This window comes from Mus pahari, chromosome 17 (genome assembly GCF_900095145.1).
Source record: "Mus pahari chromosome 17, PAHARI_EIJ_v1.1, whole genome shotgun sequence".
Classification (NCBI taxonomy): Eukaryota; Metazoa; Chordata; class Mammalia; order Rodentia; family Muridae; genus Mus; species Mus pahari.
This window is the reverse complement of record NC_034606.1, coordinates 42,107,125-42,131,863: the sequence shown is the minus strand read 5'-3', so window position 1 is coordinate 42,131,863 and position 24,739 is coordinate 42,107,125. Positions and strand designations below refer to the sequence as shown.

General features: G+C 42.2%; 1 protein-coding gene across 29 annotated transcripts in view; it reads left to right on the top strand.

The window, feature by feature from the left end:
• Rbfox2 (RNA binding fox-1 homolog 2) overlaps window positions 1-24,739 on the top strand; it is a 227,308-nt gene that overhangs the window by 183,387 nt on the left and 19,182 nt on the right. For 8 of the 29 annotated variants that reach the window (XM_029547841.1, XM_029547835.1, XM_029547849.1 and 5 more), the window contains 8 exons: window positions 2,066-2,212; window positions 4,859-4,912; window positions 12,706-12,798; window positions 15,431-15,491; window positions 18,884-18,937; window positions 19,046-19,138; window positions 20,305-20,449; window positions 23,952-23,991. In XM_029547841.1, coding sequence (XP_029403701.1) covers window positions 2,066-2,212; window positions 4,859-4,912; window positions 12,706-12,798; window positions 15,431-15,491; window positions 18,884-18,937; window positions 19,046-19,138; window positions 20,305-20,449; window positions 23,952-23,991 — 687 coding nt within the window. The remainder of the gene's footprint in view (window positions 1-2,065; window positions 2,213-4,858; window positions 4,913-12,705; window positions 12,799-15,430; window positions 15,492-18,883; window positions 18,938-19,045; window positions 19,139-20,304; window positions 20,450-23,951; window positions 23,992-24,739) is intronic. The other 21 variants (XM_021216970.2, XM_029547844.1, XM_021216973.2 and 18 more) reach the window with 9 other exon arrangements.

The window sequence follows — 24,739 nt, the reverse complement described above, 5'->3', positions numbered from 1 at the left end:
TTTTTTTTTTTGGTTTTTTGAGACAGGGTTTCTCTGTATAGCTCCAGCTGTCCTGGAACTCACTTGGTAGACCAGGCTGGCCTCGAACTCAGAAATCCACCTACCTCTGCCTCCCGAGTGCTGGGATTAAAGGCCTGCGCCACCAGGCCCGGCTCAAATCTCCATTTTAAATTACCTTAGAAGACTTAAAAATTCTGGAAATGGCTGTCACATTTTTCTAGAGCTAGTAAGTGTTCACTGCAGACTGTACAGTCAGCACTGTAGCTTATAACCTTCTAATGTTTAGTCTTTAAGACAGAAGAGAGCCCTCTAGAACAACAGTTACAAGCCTCCATCAGCATCCTCTGACGTAACCATTCCTCCCTATTTACCCTGCCATGTGCGTGCACCATGACAGGTTACATGGGTGGCACATGTAAGTCATATGTAAAACTGGCTTAGAGCTTGTAGAACCAATCTTTTAATTTTGTGTGGCACATTGGCTTTCTGAAGATTAAATCTGGTGCTTTTAAGGTTTGAAGAGGTTTATATGATCCAGCTGTGAGATAGAAAAGGCAAATGGAAAGGTGCTTAAATATGATTTAGTTACAGTTGATGCTTCTTGCTTTGACTGTGTGCTGGTACCCATGGTGCTGTCTCATCTTTCCATGGAGTTTGTTTTTAGTCTGCCTTGTGCTCCCGTTGGCAGCTGAAAACCTTACCCTTTTGCAAAGCATTGCTTGATAGCCCATCCCTTTTTACATCATATAAGCCATTACACATTAAAGGCACCCGCAAGTCCCATATGAAATGAAATACAAAGCTGCCATCTTTAGATTAATACTTAAAAAGCAAATGTTCATTCTAAGTTAATTCTTGATTATCCTTTATATTTAAGTCATTGACTTCATTTCAAGGTGGCTGCTAACATATGAACCCAAAAAGCACCTCTGATTCAGGGTTTTCAGCCTAAACACAAGCCAAGAGCTTTTTCATGTGCCCAGAAGAATCACTACACTCAGCCTGTCCCAAGTCAGACAACAAGAGCAGCTGATCAGTCCTTAGGAGCATGACGGTTTCATCAGCTCAGATTGTCAGGGTTGGCAGGCGCTGTATATGGGATGATAAAAATATAAGGCTAAATTACCAGATGAGGACTACAAGGAGTATATCTATAAAATGTAAATGCCTATCAAATACTGTTTATCAACATAGGAACTTAGAGAACTTAATGTGGGAAAATTAGATCAGATGTGTATCTGGTATGTTTCATTAAAACTGTTTACTCCCTGAGGCAGGCGAGATGGTTCATACCCAATCCTGTGCATACACTCAAAACAACATAGTAAGATTTAAAAGAAAAGGATGTTCATGCTCTGTCACCATGGAAACAAACAGACTAGTGTGTTGTCTAATAGCCAGGGTCCCATAAAGCCTTAGAGTGGGAACATGAGGGTTCCTAATACCAGAGTCATCTGGAATTGAATCAGAGAGATGAAAATAAAGGCGAATTCAAAATAACAAGCTGCCTCGATTTTTAGGCAAATATACTGTCACCGTATGTTTTCCTATGTTAATAAATAATATCATTGCAGTACTTTTTTTTAACTCTAAAACCAATAAGAAGAGTAGAATAGAGTGTTAAAGTTCTGCCTTACTGGTTTCCTTGACAGTCTGAGGTGATAAAGCTAAAGAGTCAGTGACCTCTACAACCAACCACAAAGGATGCTTTGTTTTCAAAACAGAGAGGGAGGTCTCAAAATAGAAGGCTCTCCTCAGAGCCTGAGACAAGAAGAGCTATTTTTACATCTCCATGTGGGCTTCAGCAAACCAGAGGGCCACTGCCTGTGCCCCATTTTGCTAATATACTAAAAATAATCAGAAGATCCAAATTTTGTTTGTATACTGGAAGCATTTTGAACATCAATGACACCTCGGGCCTTTTCTCCTATAAAAGGACAGTTACCAGTGTTTGCTTGCAGGTCTTCTGTGTGACAGTCACTACAGCCAAGCAGAAATACACTCATATCATCTTAGGAGATCACTGCAGGTTTTCATTGTTCCGTGTGTTTACTTATTTCTTTAGCAGACAGAAGGTGGAGCACAGACAGACGGACAACAGTCACAGACACAAAGTAGTGAAAATTCAGAGAGTAAATCCACGCCCAAGCGACTACATGTCTCTAATATTCCCTTCCGCTTCCGAGACCCTGACCTCCGGCAGATGTTTGGGGTAAGTTTCATATTTTTTTATGGATTTAATTAAAACAATGTAACCCACCAAAGGTATTACTAGTCACTAGGACTTCAAGGTAAAACCGTAAGGAAATTAAGAGGGAGCCTTGCATCACTGTTGTTTGTCTGGAAACCTTTCCTGGTCACCTTACCTGCCACAGACATTTGCATTTCTGGTTGTCACATAGACACACAAGCTGTTGTTGTCTACTACTGAGGTGGTTCTTGTAAGATGTGACATCCACTGAGGTGGCCACCTTCTTCACACACCAACCTTAATAAACATGTCAGTAATAGTCTTGGTTTCACTAGAAGAGCAAACATCCAGTATAGCTTGATTCCTAAACCTGTGGATACCTTGGAAATCCTCTGTGAAGCCCAAAGAGTACCACACAGCCTAGGTGTGATGTAGCTGGTCCAGAGTGCAATGCGGGGGTGCCAGATCTCATTACGGGTGGTTGTGAGCCACCATGTGGTTGCTGGGATTTGAACTCAGGACCTCTGGAAGAACCGTTAGTGTACTCACTGAGCCATCTCAACAGCCCCCTCCTTATGTCTCGTGTTCAGGATGACTAGTACAGCTCTCTACCTCTGTACTGTCTCAGGGCACATGCAGTGTGGATAATTCAGGTTTGCAGGAGGCTCGTTTAAATGAAGCAGATACGGAATGAGATTTTAAAGAGCCCAGGATCAAATCCTAGTTACTTAGGACCTTAGGAGAGTCATGTAATCTGTTTTTAAACCTTGATTTGAAGTTTATATGAGATTAAATTTATATTTAAAATGGTTTACAAAGTGAGTTCCAGGACAGCCAAGGATATACAGAAAAACCCTGTCTCGAAAAACCAAAAAAAAAGAAAAACCTCTAACGTGAGTGTTTGGAAGAGAATGAAGTAGCACCTAAAGGCGGGCGGTACTCGGGGCTTCGCTTTTCCATTCCTCCCCTAGTAGTGCAAGGACAGCATCTGAAATATGCCGTGGAACACTGGTTCCCTACCCATCAGCTCCTTTAACTGTTAACATCCTCCCAAAATCACCATCAAACACAAAACTCTAATAGCACGAGTTCATGTTGTTGAAGGTGAATAGCTGCTAATTTTTTCGAAGTCTATGTGTTGCTGTCTGTTTTATTTTGGTAAATAACTTGACCTGTGAGAAGAAATAGTCAATAGTTCCCTAAACCTTTCATGAGGACAGCTGAGCAGTGCTTTGGCAGAGCAGATGCCCTGCTCTGTGTTGGTCATGCCACTTCATGGTGGCAAGGCTCAGAGCCAAGTTCTGTCACGGCTAAGTACCTGGATAGATTTTTGCCACTAAAGAAAAGGTCAGAGTTGAGGTGTGATCTTAGGATACTTAATGAGTTTCACCACATAGCATGGTGCAGGCTGTTTTCCATCTTCAGAGAGAAGAGAGAAGTGGAGGTAGAAAGGATAGCTATGGGGCTGAGGTCACGTGAGTGAAGGCGTGTCCTGGGCGAGTGGGTTATTTGCCACTCTTCTGACCATCAGCCACGCAGAGGCCTAGTCCTGAGTGTGGAGCGTGGCGGGCAGGCGGGAGCTTCTCCTAAGCCAGAGGGAGAGTGGCCTCCCAAGGCTGCCTAGGCCTTCAGTGACTCCACAAAACGGCCCATGCCCTTCCTAAAGTATAACGTGGGAATTTTCATTTCTTTTCCAAAGACATCTAGGTGTCTCTCTTCTTCCACGTGGTTGATGCCCATCCTTAAACAGTAACCCTGGGAAAGAGCAGGAATTCGTGCTACATTCAGTTAGCTCGTGAACTTCCACCACACCTACCTCAGCTCTGTTCTTAACTATAAAAGGAGGGCAGACCTTGCTCCAAAATGGTTCTGAAAGAGCTGGGGATGGCCCAGCTGGAGAGTGCCTTGCTGCTGTTACTGAGATCCAGGGTGCCATATGCTGGGTCACAACCACCCGGGACTCCAGGCCCCAGAGTTCCTACATGTCTTCTAGTCCTCAGGGGCACCCACACAGATACGGACATGCAGGCACACACATAAACACACACACAAATAACACAACTTTTATATAAAAAGATGTTATAAGAATGCAGGGCTGGAGAGATTAAGAGCGGTTAAGAGTGCCGGACTGCTCTTCTGAAGGTCGTGAGTTCAAATCCCAGCAACCACATGGTGACTCATAACCATCCATAATGAGATCTAATGCCCTCTTCTGGGGTGTCTGAAGACAGCTACAGTGTACTTACATATAATTAATAAATAAATAAATCTCTTTATTTAAAAAAAAAAAAATGCAATGGAGGCGGGCACGCCTTTGATCCCATTGCCTAAGCAGAGGCAGCAGATCTCTTTAGTTCAAGGACAGCCTGATGTACCGAGCAAGTTCTAGGACAACTAGCCCTGAACTACACAAAGAGAGCCTGGGTTGTGGGGTAGTGCAATAGAAAAGGTTTTTAAAATGCTAACATTCCATGTTAGTTCTTACAGGCTAGGCACAGAATCTGAGCATGCTTAGTAAAGAGCTCACTTTGGGTCTCCTGACACACATGAACTTGCAGTTAAATGAGCACTAGTTCAAAGAAAAAAAAAGTTGTCTACTTCCGAAAAAAGGCTAATGTCTAGACAAAGGCTAACCTTAAATAAATGTTTTTGTTTTTGTCTCTGCAGCAGTTTGGCAAAATCCTAGATGTGGAAATAATCTTTAATGAGCGTGGCTCCAAGGTAAGCCCTGTGTCTGCCCCTCACTCAGCTCCCCTAAGACTTGGTTCACTGGAGTAGGGTGCAGAACTGGGTCCCATGATGCACAAGTCTACCAAGTGTCTTCCTTGGGTTAGGGTTTCCAGGAAGAGGCTGTTGACATTGAGAGGGTGTGAGGGAGCAGGAGAAACTAGAGAGGAGTGTGGTCCTTCCGAGGACAGAAGGCAAGGTTCCTCGGCCTGCCTTACTTAATGAGGGAGTCACCAGGAAACAAGTCAGCTTGGGAAATAAATGCCTAGGGGCTGAGAACAGATCAGTGAAGCGTTTTCTCTCAGTTAGCCAGCCCGTTTGTTCTCTTTGGAATAAATGTTGTCAAGGCTCCTCCCAGAGTAGTGAGGTGTTCTGTCTCCTGGAGTCACATCCAGATGAGTGAGCCTCGGGATGCAGCCACGATGGGCTCACACGTTAGGTTTTATATTAAGGATGACAGTAGTATTGCTTTGCAAGCTGCTGTATCTAGTCTACCGTGGTCTGTGTAGGACTGACATTTCAGTCTCAATTATTTTCCTTATTGAAGAATAAATTAAAACTAATTTTTATTTGGTCATATCTGCTTCTTTCAAAATAGCTCTTGGCCATGATTGAAGCCCTAAGATACAACTTAAGGAAAAGCTGAATGCAGTAAATGAGTTAACATTTACCTTTTCAGTCCATGCAGATTCGTGCACTTTAGTAGTTGCTAGCCCTCACCTCCCGCCCACCTGCACGGACGCACACACGCACACTCTTCTGAAGCCTCAATATTCTTGCCTCCCTTATAGAGTGTCCAATAACTGGTATTTATTCATTGTTAAAGAGATAACTATACTTTAAGCTTCCAGCTCTCAGTTAAGACAAACAGAAAAAAGATTAACATGTCTATACAGACCTTCCTCCAGCATTTAACCTGGTAAGTATCTTAGAGTCTGTTAAAACTTGTGGTGCCTGTACTTCTGAACATTTATTTTTACTAAGCCTTTAGCTACAAGTGAGAAAGCCCATGGTCCTGAGGTTGAAGCACATAAGTGAAGATGAAAGTGAATAAGTACAGTCACTCACTACACTGATCATCCAAAGTGGTTAACTGAGACCGTTGTGTGGACGTCACATAACCTTTGTTAAGCTGTCCCAGCCAGAGGGCCAGTGCAGGTGCCCAGGCACCAAGGAGTTGCTCCTTCCAGGAAAAAAGGATTGAAATCTTGTGAAGCAAAGGAAATTGATCTTTCTAAAGGCTTTTCGCTGACTTAAAGATTCACCTGCTACCAATATTTAATCTCACCTTAACCAGTTACCTCTCCCGTGTAATTTCATTTTAAAATAATTGCACCTGCCTGCCTTTTTCCCCCTGAGGACTCTAAAGCTGTGTGTTGCCTCTGTAGCTCCAAGCAGCGTCTTCACTGCCCCTGCTGTCTTTGGCAGTGGCAGTGTAGACACAGCTAACTGTCAGGTGTATTCAGAGTGAAGCAGAGAGAATTCAGAATCACCCTGGACCTGCATCAAGGGCTAGGAAAGCCCTGGATGGGACCTTTGAACCCCACTCCAAAGCTTTCAAAAATGTGATTGTGGAGTCAGATCCCTAATGTCTCCTTTGGGATCCAACTAAAAGAATACGCTTTTCCTTTCTTTTTTCTTTTTCTTTTTTGATTCTGTTTGGTTTTGGTTTTGTTTTGTTTTGTTTTGTTTTGTTGCGAGACAAGGCTTCACTATGTAGCCCTGATTGTCTTGGAACATTCTCTATGTGGACCAGGCTAGCCTTGAACTCACTGAGATCCACCTGCCTCTCTTTTTATATATTTGGAGTTGACTATAAAATTTCAGAAGGACTTTATTGTGGTACTGTGGTTTTAGCAGTTGCCCTGCCCTGGCTTTTAAACAGAGTACTTTTCTATGCAGAAATTAGCTTTATTAAAATTTTTAGGTAGTAATGAAAAAAATTAGTCATAAATAAGTCTGAGATAAGTGATAGTGGTGACATGTAAATCAATGTTTAACCAAATTATCCTAGAGGGGGAAAACTCCCCTCCCCTCCTAATGCTAGAACCCAGGACCTTAGGCTTGCTAGGCAAGCACTGGGCTATGAGCTGCATCTCCAAGCTGTCTTCTTTAGAGTGAGTTCATTTGGAAAGATGGTGAACAGTGCTCTCTGTTGACCCTCGCTAGCACTTCCTGTGGAGGCTGCTGTGCTCTACAAAGCACTGATTGCCTCCTGTTTGACTGTTGCCTTAAATTACTTCGTGTGAGTTGATTGTCCTTTTATTCTTTTCTCTATAAAAACAGCTGTGTCTAAAAATTCTGAGCAGCTGAAGCAAAGATAGTCTTTGCCTTTTAAAAATGTGTAAATCAAATATATGAGAATACTTCTGTCCCCAAAAAAGAGCTCATTTCCCCAGCGGGGATCTAGACAAGTGAGTGTGAGGTACATGTAGCTTTCTGAAGTCTCAGGGTTTCCTGGTAGCAGCAGGATGTTAGCATAATCATGAGGTAACCTAGATAGATGATGATTTATTTTAGATTAGCCCAAGTTTACTCCTGTTATCTTACAGCTATCTGTAATACCCATCTTCCTTAAAATGTCTCATTGAAATAATGAACTACAGTATTACTCTCCTTGTAGGTTCTTTAAAATATCTTTGTAGAGGAAAAGCAGGTTCTTTTTTTGTTGTTGTTGGTTTTGGAGACAGGGTTTCTCTGTGTAGCCCTGGCTGTCCTGGAACTCACTTTGTAGACCAGGCTGGCCTCAAACTCAGAAATCCGCCTTCCTCTGCCTCCCGAGTGCTGGGATTAAAGGTGTGCTCCACCACGCCCGGGTGAAAAGTGGGTTCTTAATGAGAAGTAGACGTCAAAAGCAAACGTACCAGATTCCACCCTAGCGTCTCACGGACCCTTCAGCAGAACTCGTGAGTGATGGCTGCCACTTAGCCCCAGGGTCCTTGAGCTAGTAGTTTGTGCTAGCAGCATCCCATGCCCAAGGACTTTCTCCTGAGTCCATCCCATTGTTGAGCATGGGACTTCCCACTCTCTTCACTCATGTCACCAGCTACCAAGCCGTCTCTATGGTGGCTGCCATGTGTGTTGACTTGTGCCCGGGCTGGTCCCCTTCCCTCCCTCAGGACAGGCCCGAGTGTGGGAAGGTGCACACTCTTCTCCTCCTCAGACACAAGAACCAAACTCTGGTTTCTTGACCATTGCCTTGTCTTTTGATTTCACATGAAGAGAAATTATTATTTCCAAATTTGGTCAAAAGATTTTCTTTGAAGAATACTAAGTGGGCCTATATGATTGTCAGTAAAACTGATAGATAATGATGGCATGAAATGTTTTCTACTGTACTTAAAACAATTAATAATGTGTATGTCCAGAAGGCTTCATTTATTTTTCTTGTTACCACTTTATGAGTTTTAGTTGTTTTTTTTTTTTTTCTTTCATTTATTTTTTAATTTCTGTGTTCTGGCCATACCCAGGAGATCCATCTGCTTTTGATTTCTCCCTTTAGAGTTACATGGTAAATTTTCTTTCTCATTCTTCTGAGATGGAAAAATTCAAAATTTAAAATATATATATATTACACTGTTTATCCTATTGCTTGTTACTTATTATTACTTATTACAGCCTGAGGCCAGACCAAAAAGGTGACAGTTACTCAGCTCCTGTGTGTCATGATAAATGGGTGGCAAGGCAGGTAGGAACACACTCTTCTGATGGAAGTTGGACCACAGCCATGCACCTAACATGATGCCCTGTTTAAGTACAGCTAAAACAGTTGGGAAGCTACTGGTGCAGCCCTAGCAGTCTCGTTAACATTGACAGGGCTGAGAACCGTAAAACAAGTCTGTATGGACCTGTGTGTCTGCTGTGGCACCACTGGTTGGAAACATCAAGGGGTCTAAGCTGAGATTTGCACTATACACACACACTTGAGGCTACAGGGGCTTAGCAGAGAGAACACCAGGCCCTCATGCTTGGGTGGAGTGTTCCTATTACTGTCATGTTGAGATGATAAAATGTGATATACTAGGTTGAATGTGTTGTTAATCTCCTTCTGTTATTTTAATGTGACTATCAAGATTTAAAGTATATGTGGCACAAATGGTTCTGTTGGGCAGTGTTAGTGTAAGCAAATGTGGCATCTTTTCTTAATGAAAAACAACAAGTTTACTTTTTGTTATCTGTTTTTACTAATGGGGGTTAAATAAAAATCATTGCCTTACACACTTGAACTAAGAATTTAATAGCAAATTGGGTGTAGTGGTGCACACCTTTAATCCCAGCTCTCTGGAAGGCAGAGGCAGGCACAGCTCTGAGGCCAGCCTTGTTTACATAGAGTATTCTATGACAGCAGGACTACGTCGTAGGTGGTAATCTTGTCTCAAAAACAAAAAAATTTGGGGGGTTGCTAGAGAGATGGCTCAATGGGTAAGAGCACTGACTGCTCTTCCAGAGGTCCTCAGTTCAATTCCCAGCAACCACATGGTGGCTCACAACCATCTATAATGGGATCTGACACCCTCTTCTGGTGTGTCTGAAGACAGCTACAGTGTACTCATATACATAAAATAAATAAATAAATCTTTAAAAAAAAATTCTGAGTAATACCTTTATTATAAATTACATGAAATATTTATTAAACTAGTGACTAGTGCAGGTCAGCTCAATATTTCAAAATTAACTTATGGTCATTTTTAACTGCTCAGGTTAAATGTGTTGAATTTAGACATGGTTTTATTTTTTCCCCCTTAAGACTAGAGATTCAAATTGAATTTTCTCTCAGTTCATTTTTGAAGAATAGGGTACATTAAAGCCTGGTTTTCTGGAGCAGGTTTTCCTGTGGGTGACCCTTATGCCCAGAAAAACTGTGGCTGTAATCCCTGCCTTGCCCTTCTGGGACTCTGGAGGATGCCTGCTGCTCCAGCCCCCTCTGTTTTCAGGGCCAGCATGAGCAGCCTGGCCTTTTGAAGCTGCTGTTACTGGATTCTGGGGTCCGGCTCACTTGTGTTCCTTTCCTTTATAAATACTGTGAGGGCCTGGATTGTCACATTTATCTCCCTACCTTGAAATCACTTTATCTAATCGTATCTACAAAATCCCTTTTGCCTTGCAAGATAACATATTCTGCGGCTTCAGGGATTAAGACGTGAGGAACTTGGGGGTAGTGAACATTACTCTGCCTGCACATGGAAATCTTATCTCTGTTTCCTATTAGAGAGCCCCAACCACCATGCAGGCCCTCTTCCTCCTCACACCAGGGGAGACTTGCTGGAAACACTAGTTTGGTTTGATGTCTGTGGTATCTTGATTAGCATTTCCTTTAGCATTTGATCATCTTAGAATATAAAACACTTAATACAGACAGTTGAAAATGCAGGTTTTCCCTCAACTTGGGAAAACCTAACATAGATACTAATGTTAAACTTTGTCATTTGCAGATCAAGAATTGTCAGTACCTGTGATACCATGTCTGTTCTTTTGACATAGTTACTGTGTTGCTGGTGTCTCATTCACACATCCCAAAAGAGAAGATATCAGAGACATTTCTCAATTGGATTTGGAAAACAAATGAGGACTTGCAGAATAATGTCACTTAATAAATAGAGTCCACACACAGACTGGCAAAGTTTGAGTTTTGATTTCCTTACCAGCCACTGAATGTCAGAGGGTATCTCCCTCTCATTTGAAATCATCTCTTTCCCTTTAGAATGAATCTTCTCCATCTGCCTTTGCTGCCCTGTTCCCCATAGTTGTACTAGGACATGTATATACAGTTCGGGTGTTGGTAAACAGCACATATAGGCAGTCACAGTGTAAAAACCAAGTGTGCATTTTCATATAAACTTTAGAGTCAGCTTATAATTTATTAGCTTAACCACAGACATAAGGGTTGTGACTCTGAGAACCAGTTAGAATGTAGTTTATAATTCTTCTTAGGTTGATAAAGAAGCTCGGGGATGTAAAGCTGGAGAGATGGGTCAGCAGGTTATAGGTGTGTATTACTTTTGCACAGGGCCCTAAGTTTGGTTCCTAGAACTCAAGTCAAACAACTCCCACCCTCCCGTAAGCCCAGCTCCAGGGGACCTGCCATCTCTGGCCTTCTCGGGCATACAGTGAAAAGTAAAACCTTCCCAATCTCGTCCTCTCTTCCTGACCTTCTTAAAACCAGCTTACCTTGCCTACCAGTTGGTAGATTCTTAGGTAGAAGAATTAGCTCCTTGTCCTCAGAGTCTGTTTATCCTCTGAGAAAAGAAAGACACTGGCATCCTTCATAATTTGCCTTTAGTACTTCGGGGTTGTCAAAGTGGCTATAACATGTTAATATTAAATTTGTTTCTGAAAATACTTTCCTATTAGTATTTTCAATCAGTATATACATTCTGTAGGAGAGTGCTAAAAAGTTACCCTAGTACTCCACCACATTAAACATTCATTTGTCCTCTGTCAACCAAGCATGCCCTCCTGTGGTATTTATAGTGGTGCTTAGGCGTGGGCAGAGATAACTTATTATAATCTTTCAGACACCGCCTACCCAACACAACCAGTTAGACTGCTGAAGATCATCACATCCTTGCTTTTATAAAGATCTGTTTGGGTTTTTGTCGTTGTTTGTTTTGGTTTTGTTTTTTGGTTTTGTTTTTTGTTGTTGGTTTAATTTTTGCTTGGTTGAGACAGGGTTTCTCTGGATAGTCCTTGGAAGTAGCAGAGTTGAGCAGAGGGTAGGTTAGCCCTGGTCTTGTTGTTTGTGACCCACGTGGCAGCTGCTGCTTTACCTCCTTCATGGTTTCTTCCCTACTGAACAGTGGGTAACCACTGTCACTAACATTCCTCACTCCCAATGCCTGTTCACTTGACTACTCCTGCTTTTCCTCATGGGGAAAAAGCACTAATTTGCCTCTAACAGCAGAGATAGACATCAACAGATCTATGATATAGGTCGTTATCTGAAATTCAGCCATACACACATTTTCCATAAAGTACCAATCTCACTATTTAAAATTGTTGCTGAAGAAAAATCCTAGTTGTCCATTTCCGGTGATAGTTATGCTTGCTTGCACAGCTGTTACCCACAGAACTAGACCTCACTACTGTCTTAAGTTATCTTACTCCCAAAAAACAGTAGTGTAAGACACAGGTAAAGCAGGGCTGAGCTAACTCCCTTACGTCTCATTATGTAACCTTGAATGTAAGTTTTTACACAGCAGTTAGCAGAGAAGTATGGATTTCAGGGTCAGAGAGTCAGTTGAGAGGAAACAGGATCTAGTAAGATGTCTGAGTTTATAAAGCACTTCCTTTGCTCGCCAAGAGGACCTGGGTTTGATCCTCAGCACTCAGTTAAAAAGAATACGACGACAACGACATCTAGAGATAGATGGCTTGTTGGAGCAGTCAGTGCAGACATTGCATCTATCTCTGCCCTGCCCTCCGCCTGCACCAGTGCACACATGCACACACAATAACAATAGCTTTATGGTTTGTATGTTCAGATTTTTGGTTGAATAGTTTGACCTGAGTAACTTCCCGCCTTAATCTTGGTCTGGCCTCACGTGCATTATATTTTATTTTATTGTTATTGCAGTTAAGTTACTGTTATTATTACAGTTCTTTATCCTTTTATTGGGTTTAAATTTCCCTTTACGGAATATGCATGGATCAAAAATGTGCCTTTGGAAGAACTTGCTGGTGTTAGTTGTGCTGGCGTCACTTCATACTGTGATGTTTTCTGTTTACCAAGAGATGAGTATTTCAATATAACGATGTGCATGTTTTCCCCCTTCTCCCGCTGCATGCAGGGATTCGGGTTCGTAACTTTCGAGAATAGTGCTGATGCAGACAGGGCCAGGGAGAAATTGCACGGCACCGTGGTAGAGGGCCGTAAAATCGAGGTGCATGTCTTCAATAATTCAATTTCTCGTTTATAGTTTTCTTTCTCTTTGTGTACTGCCTCACTTCACCTTTGGACCCCTGTCCTGTCCATGTGTGCACTCCTGTTCATGTATGCATTCCTGTCTGTGTGTGTGTGCACTCTGTGTGCACTCTGTCTGTGTGCACTCCTGTCTGTCTGTCTTCACCTTCTTGCACTACACTGTAAAAGTAACAATTCTGTCGGCTTCTCCCCTGCTCTTGGTTGTTCAAGGGTTAATTTGGGGGCGGGATGTGTGCTTACCTGTTTTTCACTTACTTTTTTCCCTTTTCCAAAATGTTCATCCTTCTGCTCTCTTGATTTTTTTTCCTTTGCTTCAGTTTGCAAGACTCTGAGTTCCTATAATGAGGCCTAAGCAAAACTAACTTCAAAAATGTCTAAAAACTATCTAGCTTGTAGCATTGTGTCTTGGAGGCCAGTTCCCCTCCAAGTGTGTTTGATAAGTGTGGATAGATGATTATAGTGGTTGGGGGGTCAGAATCCAAAACTCTGATCATTTTAAATTTTACTTAATACCAAGAACTTCAAGGCTTGACTCCAAAGGTGACAAATAGCAGTCTCAGCAGCAGAGGGTTCAGGGGCAGCTGGTGGCACTGATGGACAGATGTTATGATTGCAAAGTCAGCCCTGGGCTCACCAGCGTAGAGTGACTAACAGATTGAAGGTTAACTGGCTCCTCTTCCCTTTCCCAGTTTTTTAAAGTATTAAATATAAAAGCCACCATTTGAGTAAGATGTCTGCATATTTTGCTTTTTTTCCCCTTTTCAATGGTTTAGCATTTAGGGCCCTTCACTTGCCTCACTCTTTCCATGGTAACTATACACAATGCTGGCGGTGCCCATTGGCGGTAAGTGAATTGAAAGTGCTAGAGAAGAAGCTTTTTAAAATGTAATCACAAAACAATTAAGAGAGAAAAAGTCCATCTGCCATCTCACATTAACACTACCAGATGTGGTTTGACTCGCTTCTCTCCCTTCCTGCCCCTTTTATTTTCACTGCTGTGGGGTGATGTCGCCTGGACTTTGGATGTACATCCTGTCTTGTAGCAGTCTGAGCTGTTTGGTTACTGACTTCATGGTGATTTTTCTCCCCTTGCGCATCTTACTCAGAGTTACTGAACTCCAGTTTGGCTGGTTTTATCAATGCACTCTGCCCCCTTCCCCAGCTCCTCCCGCCCCTGCCCATGCAGCTCTTTCCTGCTGACACCCTCACGTTCTCTCCTGTTCAGTTTCCCTGACTTCCCGTTCCTGCCCCTTCCTTTCTTCCTCCCTGTCCCCCTCTGTCTGGAGCTGTGTCTTTTGCTGACTGGTAGTGTCTGCTTGGTTCTGGCTGGTTTTCCTTTGAAGTGCTTGGTGGCTTTCTGCTCTAGCAGCTGGTTCGAGCCCTTGCTCCATTCCGACCTTGCTGCTCACTTTCCCTCTTCTTTCCGAGTTGTTTCTTTCTTTTCTTTGTGTGTGTTAACTGCATGCTCTCAATCTCATCGTTGTTGTCTCCCATTCTTTCTTTGTAAATGTGAAATGTTTACATTATCTGGTGGTCAAACTCGAGTAAATGGAGTTTCAAGCTGTCTTCACACAGGAAGGGGGAGAGGGTCATATCAGATGTTTTTAAATTCTACTTTTACCCAAAATTGGTCTTCTTAACATAAATCTAGTACAGTGTATATCCCTAGAGGCGAAATAAGCTGACCTTGGTGGCCCAAGCCTGTAATCTAAGCATTCAGGAGGCCAAGGTAGGAAGGTCACAGATTTGAGGCGAGCTTGGCTACATAGCAAATCCCAGCCTCAGCCTGAGCTGCCTCATTTATATTCATAAGCTCCAAGCTTACAGTGAGCTGTGGTTGAGTTTGTGATACCGCTCTGAAGTTGGTCCTGAGGCCACCCACAGTGCCCTGACTGGTGCCCCTCCCTCCTCCTTTCTCCTTTACCTTCGCATGGAGAAAGCCTCTTACACACACTCCTCATCATGGGTTAGAGGACCACAGGGCAGGAGAACTAAGCAATCACTCTTCACTGCTGAGTCCTGTGCCAAAGGCCCTCAGAAACTTCATCTTAAATGAGTGTCCCATGTGATCTAGAAAATTCAGGATGATCCTACAGACTGCCACCATGGGAACTCCTCTATTTTTTTACTAATCCCAAACAGTTTTAAAAAAAAAACAAAACAAAACATGTAGACCATCAGGACAGGATATGACATCAGCATCATGGCTCAAGTGGCAAGCCTCTGTTTTATTAACAAGCTTCAAAGTTCTTTTGTAGTCATACTTGTTCCCTATTTCCTTTTTTCCAAATTGTCCTCAGTAAAGTGAAATCATAAGGCTGTCCAGAGAACTTTAACTGCACGGTTTCTCTGCAGTGCTGAATGGTGGAACAGCCACAATTTTCCTTTTAGAGACCAAGAAACTACATTTTACTCTTGTTAGCCTCATTTAATAAACACATTAAATTTCTATGAATATTTTATGATGCTGTGTTAATTATCTAAATGCTATCAAAAATGTACTTTTTAAATTATGCTCTGTTACTGAATGAGCAGTGTTATGTCCCCTAATGTTTCTCTCCCTGCCCCTCTTGTCTGCTTGTTATCTTTAGGTGAATAATGCTACAGCACGGGTCATGACCAACAAGAAGATGGTCACACCATATGCAAATGGTAAGGAGTTACAAGCGCCTTGGGGGAACCTTTGTTCTTACGTAGATATATGAAATTTTCATGACTTTCTAGGACCATCAGCGCAATTCACATTTGACCTCTTAGAAGAATGTTTTATTTTTACAGATTAATATTTTTCCTTAGAATTAAGTTAAGTCTTTAACTTACAAAGGTATTTTGTTCTCATTAACTTTCTATTTATTTATTATTTATATTTACATGAGTACACTGTAGCTGTCTTTAGACACACACCGGAAGAGTGCATCAGATCCCATTACAGATGGTTGTGAGCCACCATGTGGTTGCTGGGAATTGAACTCAGGACCTCTAGAAGAACAGCCAGTGCTAGCAACCATTGGGCCATCTCTCCAGCCCTCTCTAACTTTCATCTTCTGCACAGTACATGCCACTTGAAGAAGCTCCCTGCTAAAGCAGATTAGGTAGCCCATAAGCACACTCCTCCTCAGTGTCTGTAGCTCCTTGTAACGTGGGAATTGCCCACATAGCCCTGGAGCCCCAGGTGTGCTTTCGTACTGATTCTTCTTCATATGAGTGTGATCTGGATTAGTGAGAAGGAAAACCTAGTCTCTTTTATAATTCTAGATTCCTTGCTTTCCCTAAGACCTGTCAGTAATGGCCATAGGGCTTTAGGGTGTAGCTTTTTATTCCATGATGGCAAGTTATATAGTGAGTTTAGCATGTGTGAGAATGGAATTTTCAGTGATGGACTAGAAAGGTTGGCTCCTCAGGGAAAAAGCACTAGCCCATGCAAGCCTGAAATCTTGAGTTCAGTAACCAGAATCTATGTGAAAAGCCATGTGTGGTGGTCCACATCTGCAACTCCATGTATGATGGTCCACATCTGTAATCCCAGCACCGTAGGCAAAAGTTTGGGCTGGCTAGCCTGAGATATGCTGTACAGGGGCAGAAACAAGAAAGGCCTCACTTCAGCAACAGGAGGGAAGAAGACTGGCCTCAGGAAGGTGTCCTCTCATCTCAGCTGCCATCCGTAGCATACACACACCCATACTTTTAACACAAAATGAATTTAAATTGTTTTCTAAAATGTAGAACTCACAGCTGAAGTAACAGCTCAGGTTAACTGATCTTTCAGAGGATCCAAGATCAGTTCCCAGCACCCAACTCTGAACTACCTGTAACTCTACCTCTGGGGGATGAATGTGTGCATGAGTGCACACAACCAGAGCGGTTTATTCATTCTGGGAGGTGCGTGTATAAGTCAGAGGACACCCTCAACCTACATAAGTCTGTTCTCTCCTTTCACTGCTTGGGTCCCAGGTGTCAAACAGGCTTGGTAATAAATGCTTTTAGTCACTGAACCATTCATTGTGTTGGCCCTCATGAGCATTTTTATCAGAATAAGGGATTGGCTTGAGAGTGAGTTATTTCAGCCAGGTAATGGTGGCTCACACCTGAAACCTTGGCACTAAGAAAGCTGAGACAGAGGGTAATGAATTCCAGGGCACATAGCCTGGACTACATAGGACCCAGTAAGTAATTAAGACACTTAACTTTAAGCCTGATGGCCTGACTCCTTCTTCCATACCCACATGGTGAGAGGAGAAAGCCAGCTTCTATATATCGTCCTCTCACTGATACACACATCTCTCTCTCTCTCTCTCTCTCTCTCTCTCTCTCTCTCTCTCTCTCTCTCACACACACACACACACACACACACACACACACACACACACACACGGGAGAGGGAGAGTGTGAGAAAGTAAAAAAAGCAAGGAAAATCTAATTTCGATATAACTGGCCTTCTCCCTATTCCTATATTCATAGCATAACAATGGCAGTGGCTAGGAGAGAAATGAATGAAGGGCTAGCCCCTCCAGAAAGTAGAATCGCAGGGTGTGTTGCTTTTTGTATATAAAAGTCAGTATCTACTTCTTAAGTTCTTATTTATGTGAGTACACTGTAACTGTACAGGTAGTTGTGAGCCTTCATGTGGTTGTTGGGAATTGAATTTTTTTAGAACCTCTGCTTTCTCAGGTCAATCCTGCTTGCTCAGGTCAACTCTGCTCACTCAGCCCCTGCTTGCTCTGACCTAAAGATTTATTTATTATTATACATAAGTATACTATGACTGACTTCGGATGCACCAGAAGAGGGCATCAGATCTCATTACAGATGGCTGTGAGCCACCATGTGGTTGCTGGGATTTGAACTCAGGACCTTTGGAAGAGCAGTCTGTGCTCTTACCCACTGAGCTATCTCACCAGCCCCCTACTTCTTAAGTTCTTATGTGGTGTTCTACTAACTACTAGAGGGGTAGCATGCATTGCTTGCTTACAAACAAAATACTTGGCATATTCTATACATATTATATACTTACAGTATATAAAGAAATAAAATGTTGAAGCTGAGCTGTGGTGGTGCACGCCTGTAATCCAAGTACTCGAGAAGTAGGGCACAGCCAGGGCTACACAGAGAAACTCTTGTCTCAAAAAAGAAAAAAGAAGTCCCAACATAGTATTTGGAAATTCAACATTTCTAAATCTTAAACTTAATGTCTAGTCTGGTATCCTTCAGAGTCTTGAATAACATGTTCATTAAAATGTTTATTATAAATTAAAACCTGAAGCCATGCACAGAAGATCGGAATGGACTTCACATTTCATTACTGCCTGTCTTTCCCTCTCTCCTTGGTGAACCCCAACTTTTACTATGAAGGGAGATTTCCGTTTACACACAAAACTCGTACAGTATAACATGCCATCAAGTTCCTGGTTGGTTTGGTTTTGAGTTTCTCTGTGTAACAGCCCTGGCTGTCCTGGAACCACTTTGTAGACCAGATTGGCTTCAAACTCGCAGAGATCCTCCCACCTCTGCCTCTTGAGTGCTGGGATTGAAGGTGCGTGTGCGCCACTGCACCTGGCTTAGGTCAGGTTTTAATTCAGTCTGAGGATGCCTTAATAAAGCATCTAGTGTAAAGTACTGTTAAGATGTCGTGTAAGGAAGTGTATTGCCATGTGGTACCAAATGATAGGTGCTCAGACTTCTTTCCTCCTCTAAGCTCAGAGCAGACCATCTGGGTACAGTTCTGAGCACAGTCTGCAAACTCCATAGTGAATTTCTGGTTCTTCTTCGTCACACTCCCTCTCCATCTTCTTCTCTCCCTCCATTTTTGTTTTTCTGTTCTAGTTACAGTCTGATGCTGTGATAAAACAGATGAAAAGCAACTTTGGGATCACAGCTTTATCATCAAGGGAAGTCAGGGCAGCTTTCAAGCAGAAACTGTAGAGGGTGCAGCTTAGATGATACCATTGCTCTTTCATGTAAACTCTGGCCTGGGAAGGAAAAACAGCCCAGAGGTGCCTGAAGGCATCTTGACCTGCACAGTTCACTGCTGTCCTCTTCTGTTTCAGGCTGGAAGCTAAGCCCAGTAGTTGGAGCTGTGTATGGCCCTGAGTTATATGCAGGTACTAGTGCGCTGTTCTCCTGTCTGCTACTTAATGGCCTCTGGGGTTTCTCATTTAGCTACATCTTTGTAACCTTTGTGGGTTTTGTTTTGTTTTTAATGCACTTAGCATCCAGCTTTCAAGCTGATGTATCCCTAGGCAATGAAGCAGCTGTGCCCTTGTCAGGAAGAGGAGGCATCAACACTTATATCCCTCTGATCAGTAAGTAGCCTACACTGACCTGCCATGGTTTTGACGGTTGCCACATGTGCTAGTTTGGTCTGTTTTTGTTCTAACATAATGCAGAACTGATGGAAAAGAACCATTCTTGACAGAGTAATAGATGCCACAATGCCCTGTTTTATGTAACTCATACTAGAAACATCCACAAAACAAAAATCATGGGAAAGCGTGCAGATGAACATGTAAATATCCTACCTGGATGTGATCATAAGGCAATCAGAAGATAAGAGCATGTCTCGCCTGCGTTACTCAAGCCTGCTCATCCCGCCCACTCGCCACCGGGGTACCGCTTGGGCAGCTCCAGGGTCTGTGACAGGCCACTCTCTTGCTGTCGCTAAAGTCACTTTACCCAGGCCTGTTTCCCCTGGCAAGAGGTGTAACTAAACCAGATACCACAGAGCAGGATGTTCATACAAGGCTTCCAGAGCAAAGAACACTTAGAGCTAGCTTTTGTCTGTCTCACTAAAAGGTACAGGGTGCCGGGCACCTGAGGAGACCAGGCAATGGCAGTGCTTCCTTTAATCCCAGCACTCAGGAGACAGAGGCAGGTGGAGCTCTGTGAGTCTGAGCCCAGCCTGATCTACAGAACTAGTTCTAGGACAGCTAGGACTACACAGAGAAACCTTGTCTTTAAAGCTCCTGTTTATTTATCTATATTAAAGAAATTAAATTACAAATAAATTCTCTAAAAACTATTGTATGCCTTGGAGGTTAGTACTATTAAAAATATAAAGAAGTTTCCTTTTGAGTAATAATTATTACATAATAACAGAAATGAAATTAATAGTTGGCCAGTTAAAAAATTTATATTAACCTGATTTAAATCAGCAACAGAAATTAAGACACGTGCATCTTACTATGATAAGAGTTTCTTATCAGTTCTCATAATGACTAGAAAAACCTGGAAGAAACAGAGTAAGCTCAAAACCTTGACGAATGAGTGGGGCATGGAGTCGTTGTTAGGTCATCCTGTATCTCTTTTCCCATTCCCTTCTCCCCCCAAAAGCCCCATGTTAATTAGTATGTATGCTTGCTGTCTTTTCAGGGAACATTCGGTGCCTGTCTTCTACCTTTTCCATAATTGATTCTCAGTCTAGCTTTGTACCAGCTTCTGAATGCCAGTTGAAATTTCTGTCATATTTTGGGTCTCCCTTTAGTTCCTGGCTTCCCTTACCCAACTGCAGCCACCACGGCAGCTGCTTTCCGAGGAGCCCATCTGAGGGGCAGAGGGCGGACAGTGTATGGTGCAGTCCGAGCAGTACCTCCAACAGCCATCCCCGCCTATCCAGGGTAAGCATTAGATTCCAAAATCACCATTTCTAAAATAAGCAATGGATACAAAAAGAAGGGAAGAAAGAGTGCTCTGGCTCTCCCTGATTCCTAGGATATTGCTTGGCAGCATTTAGATGCTGTGTGAATATTTGCAAATTAACGGACTAAGGGCAAGAACCAAAATACAGAATTTTGACCAAGGGTCATCATTATATAAACACTCATTTTGGCTACCTTAAGCCTTCATGGTGACAGCTTAAGACAGTGGCCAGAGCCATCTTGTGTTTGCTAGCAGTGTGTTGGCATGGAGTTCACTCAGCAGCGCACGAGTGTGAATTAACACTACTACAGAGAACTGAGAAGGGAGCTGGATGGAGATCATAGTGCCAGACTGTGTCTGCTCTGCTCACCTGTCTCACCTCCCCATGCTGGGGCAGAGGCCAGCATATGCGCCCACCCCATGGTTCACTGCCTGGGTAGTGAGCAGCAAAGCTAGTTACCCACAATGGATTTGCTTTCTTTGTAGGAAACAGATTAAAAGAGATGAATTCAAAGACAAAACAAGTCCAATTGAATCAAGGAAGAGAGGGAGAAGTAGGGATCCAGCTGCAGCTGGCTTCTGAGGTGGTAGCAGCTGACATATCTGAGCATCCCTCACCTTCAGTTTGGAGCAGAGGGTGTCTCATGCAGTGGAAAGATTCCATAGCAACAAACAAATCCTTTGTTTTTGATTGGGGAGAAGGAGGGAAGATGGCAGATTGGCTTTTAGTTGTTTACCTGTGTCAGCCTGACGTATGTTTTATATGAAGTGAACTTCTCTAAGTCAGTTGTACCAAGAACTTTCTCAAGAGTTGACATTTCTCTTCATCTTTTCTCTGCCTATGACAGGTGGTTTTTTGTTGTTTTTGTTTTTGTTTTTTCTGTATTATGAAGAATATAAATAGCTGTAGAAAAGCCAATTAGTTGCTTTTTAGTTAAAGCCTAACAGAAGAGAGGGTGTCCCTTTCTGATAGCAAAATTGGCTTCATCAGGAGATATACTAATTTAACATTCATTCATTCATAGACCAATGGACATACCATTAGGAGTCCTCCATGCTACAGAATTAAAGCATTTTTATTAGACAAGGCAAGTATGCATGCTGAAGTGGGCAGACTCCAAGACACTGCAAGGGAACTGCTTCAGAAAATAACTTTCATTTGCAATTTATAGATAATTAAATCCCATGCATTCCATCATCTCCATCTTCTGCCATGACTTGCTTTTAATTTTATCCTTTTTTTTTGTCTCAACTTGACCTTTGACCTTCAACCTCTGACATCTCTTTTTTTAAAAAATTAAAGATACAGCTGTGTTTCATTAAGAAATATTTGATTGAAACGTGAAAGTGAATCTTTTACAAGCTTAGCACACTAGGAAAACTTCTCACGAGGTATCTCCCATTTCCACCCAAAAGCATTGACTGCCACGTATGCAGGGAGTGAGAGAGGCCATAGAGACACATAGAACTTCCTATTTTGTAACTTCCTGAACTACTTCATAACCCATTCTCTCCTAAGTCTGTGTCAGAGAGATAGATAGATAGATAGATAGATAGATAGATAGATAGATAGATAGATAGATAGATAGATAGATTTGCTTAAATGTATCTTTTATGTCTGATAATATCAGTACACAAACACTAATTTCCTGTGTATTCTTTTTTTTATTAACTAAACCATCTGTTTACATGGAAGATGGCAAGGAATAAGTCCAGTGTTTCCTGGGGAATGGCCTAGAATTTCTCTCTCAGAATCTCTTGTGAGCCTCTGAGCTCTTACAGCATTGGGTACAGGGATTATCCGAACTCTTGTAGAATCCAGTGAATATTCACACTAAATGTTTTGCCTTACAATAAAATATATCCATGTTTCTAATGGCAACAGTCTATGTAGAAGGAATGTGTTGTAGTCTTTGCCTGTGCCCCGCACTGACATTGATGAAGAGTAGCTCCCCTCAGCCTCTGCTCCCCATTCTTCAGCCTTCAACTATGCAAGTCTTTTAGGAAAATGCAGGGGAAAGGCAGACTCATCCCAATATCAGACTTCAAGTACGTGGAGACTAGCGCAGGTCAAGCCTGCCTACAGACACCAGAAGTTCATCTGTTTCTCCGGCTGTGCAGAAACAGAGAGAGGTCTAGTGTTAGGTGCGTTGTAAGGTGTGACCTTACAACTCTTAGATACAGGACTTAGCAGCCCTACTTGTTAGCTCATTCATTACAATGAAAAAAGAAATTACCCATTTTATTTAGCTAATAAGCCAAAACAGATTATTAGAAATATATAAAACAGCCAAGTCTTGACCTGACAAATGTGAAGAAAGTTAGTCTTTTCTCTCTGCTACTGTTAATGTCTTTTGCTCTCAAAATAGTACTTGGGGGAAAATATGTATATATGCGCACTTCATAAGGCTGGAGAAAAGTCAACATTTTAAGAATAATAGTATACTACTACTCCAGATTTTTGTTTAAAAAACTAATAGTGCCTGCTTGGCAAAGCCCATTCCCAGACAGGAGAGTGAGCCATGCCATCGGCTTTCTCGGGGTCACCATAAAGGACAGCCCTAGTCATGACCAAAGCTTCAGTCACCAATTGTATGTTTCAGAATTCTTTGAATACTCAGTTAGGCAAGAACCCTTAAAATCTTGCAATTGCTCCTTCCCACTCTGGATTATATTGTTACTATCTGGGATCCCACTGCACCTTTCAATTCTTGGACCAATCACCTTAACCTTGAGCTCATTACCTCTGCTTGTGAAAGCAATGCATTGTGGGTATTTTTTGGTTGTTTTGTTCTTTTGGTTTTTTTTTTAATTACATTTCTCTGTTTACTTTGGTCAGAATTGATTGACTTGTTTTTCCAAGGTGTTGCATTGGTTCTTAAAAATGCTGAATAATAATACTTTGCATGCTTGTGTGATCAGCCAAATCTTATCGCATGTCTAATGTGCAGGGTAAAAAGCAGGTGATGTATGGATAACAGGAAAAAAATCTATAATTTGAAAAATGAAAATAACTACTAAGCATCATTTGAAACACATTTAGCAAATAGCTCCTGTCCTAATGGAATTCATCTTGTTCACTCTCCTCCTGAAGTTAAGCCCTCGCCATCCCTCCCCTTTGTGCGCTGTTCAAGAATAGCAAATGTTTAAAAGTACTCCAGATGCTAAAGGTGGTCTGTGTAACCCAGCAGATCTCAGGCAGCTACATGCGGCCCTGCCAGGAGCTCGGCTTCTGTCACTAGTCTGCGTTATCCAAGGTCCAGGTGCTTCCTCTAGTTTTGTAGACCCTTAGCCCTCCTCACATGTCCTGGAGCCATGGAACATATACATCTCTGTCACCAGCTTGCTGCTGCCCCGTGTCCAGGTCACATTCATACATCACCTGCCCGTGTAGCGCATGTGCATGCTGCCGTCCTCAATAACCGGAATGTGTTTCTGTTCTTTTGTTTTTTGTTTTTGTTTTTGTGTGGATTTCTGCAGTGTGGTTTACCAGGACGGATTTTACGGTGCTGACCTCTATGTAAGTACACACACTGGGGCCTTTTTGACCCCATCCCCTGACAAGCCAGCCTTTTTTTTCTGTTTCTTTAGTTTGTTTTGTTTTTAGTTTTATTTTTTGTTTCCTTTTTAAAAATATAATTTAACTTTTGTTTTCCTTTTTCCTTGTGGATATATATATATATTTATATATTTTAAGAATGCAAGCATGCTTCTCTGCCACTGCGCTTGCCCCTGGGTGCAAAAACTAAGTCTTTGGGTCTTGTGATGGTTCCTGGGCTCAGTCTGCTGGACATATTCTTCCCTTCCCTGTGCCCGCCCACGAATGCTCTGGGTATCTCTTACCCTGTGAGATGATCAGCAGGTTTAAAGTCGTACTGTTGTCACATCATCTGCATACATCAATGACAGGACTAGCTTACCTGACACCAGCTCTTACCCGTCTCTGCTTTTCCCTCCATCCCACATGTCTTTAAAGTGTCAGGGCTTTGTTTATATAATGCCAGGAAGCTTTCTGAACTGTGTGCTCTCTAACTTTACATGATGTGAAGAACATAAATCTGTGCAAGTGATGTCAGCAGCTGATCTCAAAGTATAGTAATTATAGAGAAAGTATAGTAGTTATAGAGAAAGTATAGTAGTTATAGAGAAGGTATAGTAGATAAAGTATAGTAATTATAGAGAAAGTATAGTAGTTATAGAGAAAGTATAGTAGTTATAGAGAAAGTATAGTAGTTATAGAGAAAGTATAGTAGTTATAGAGAAAGTAT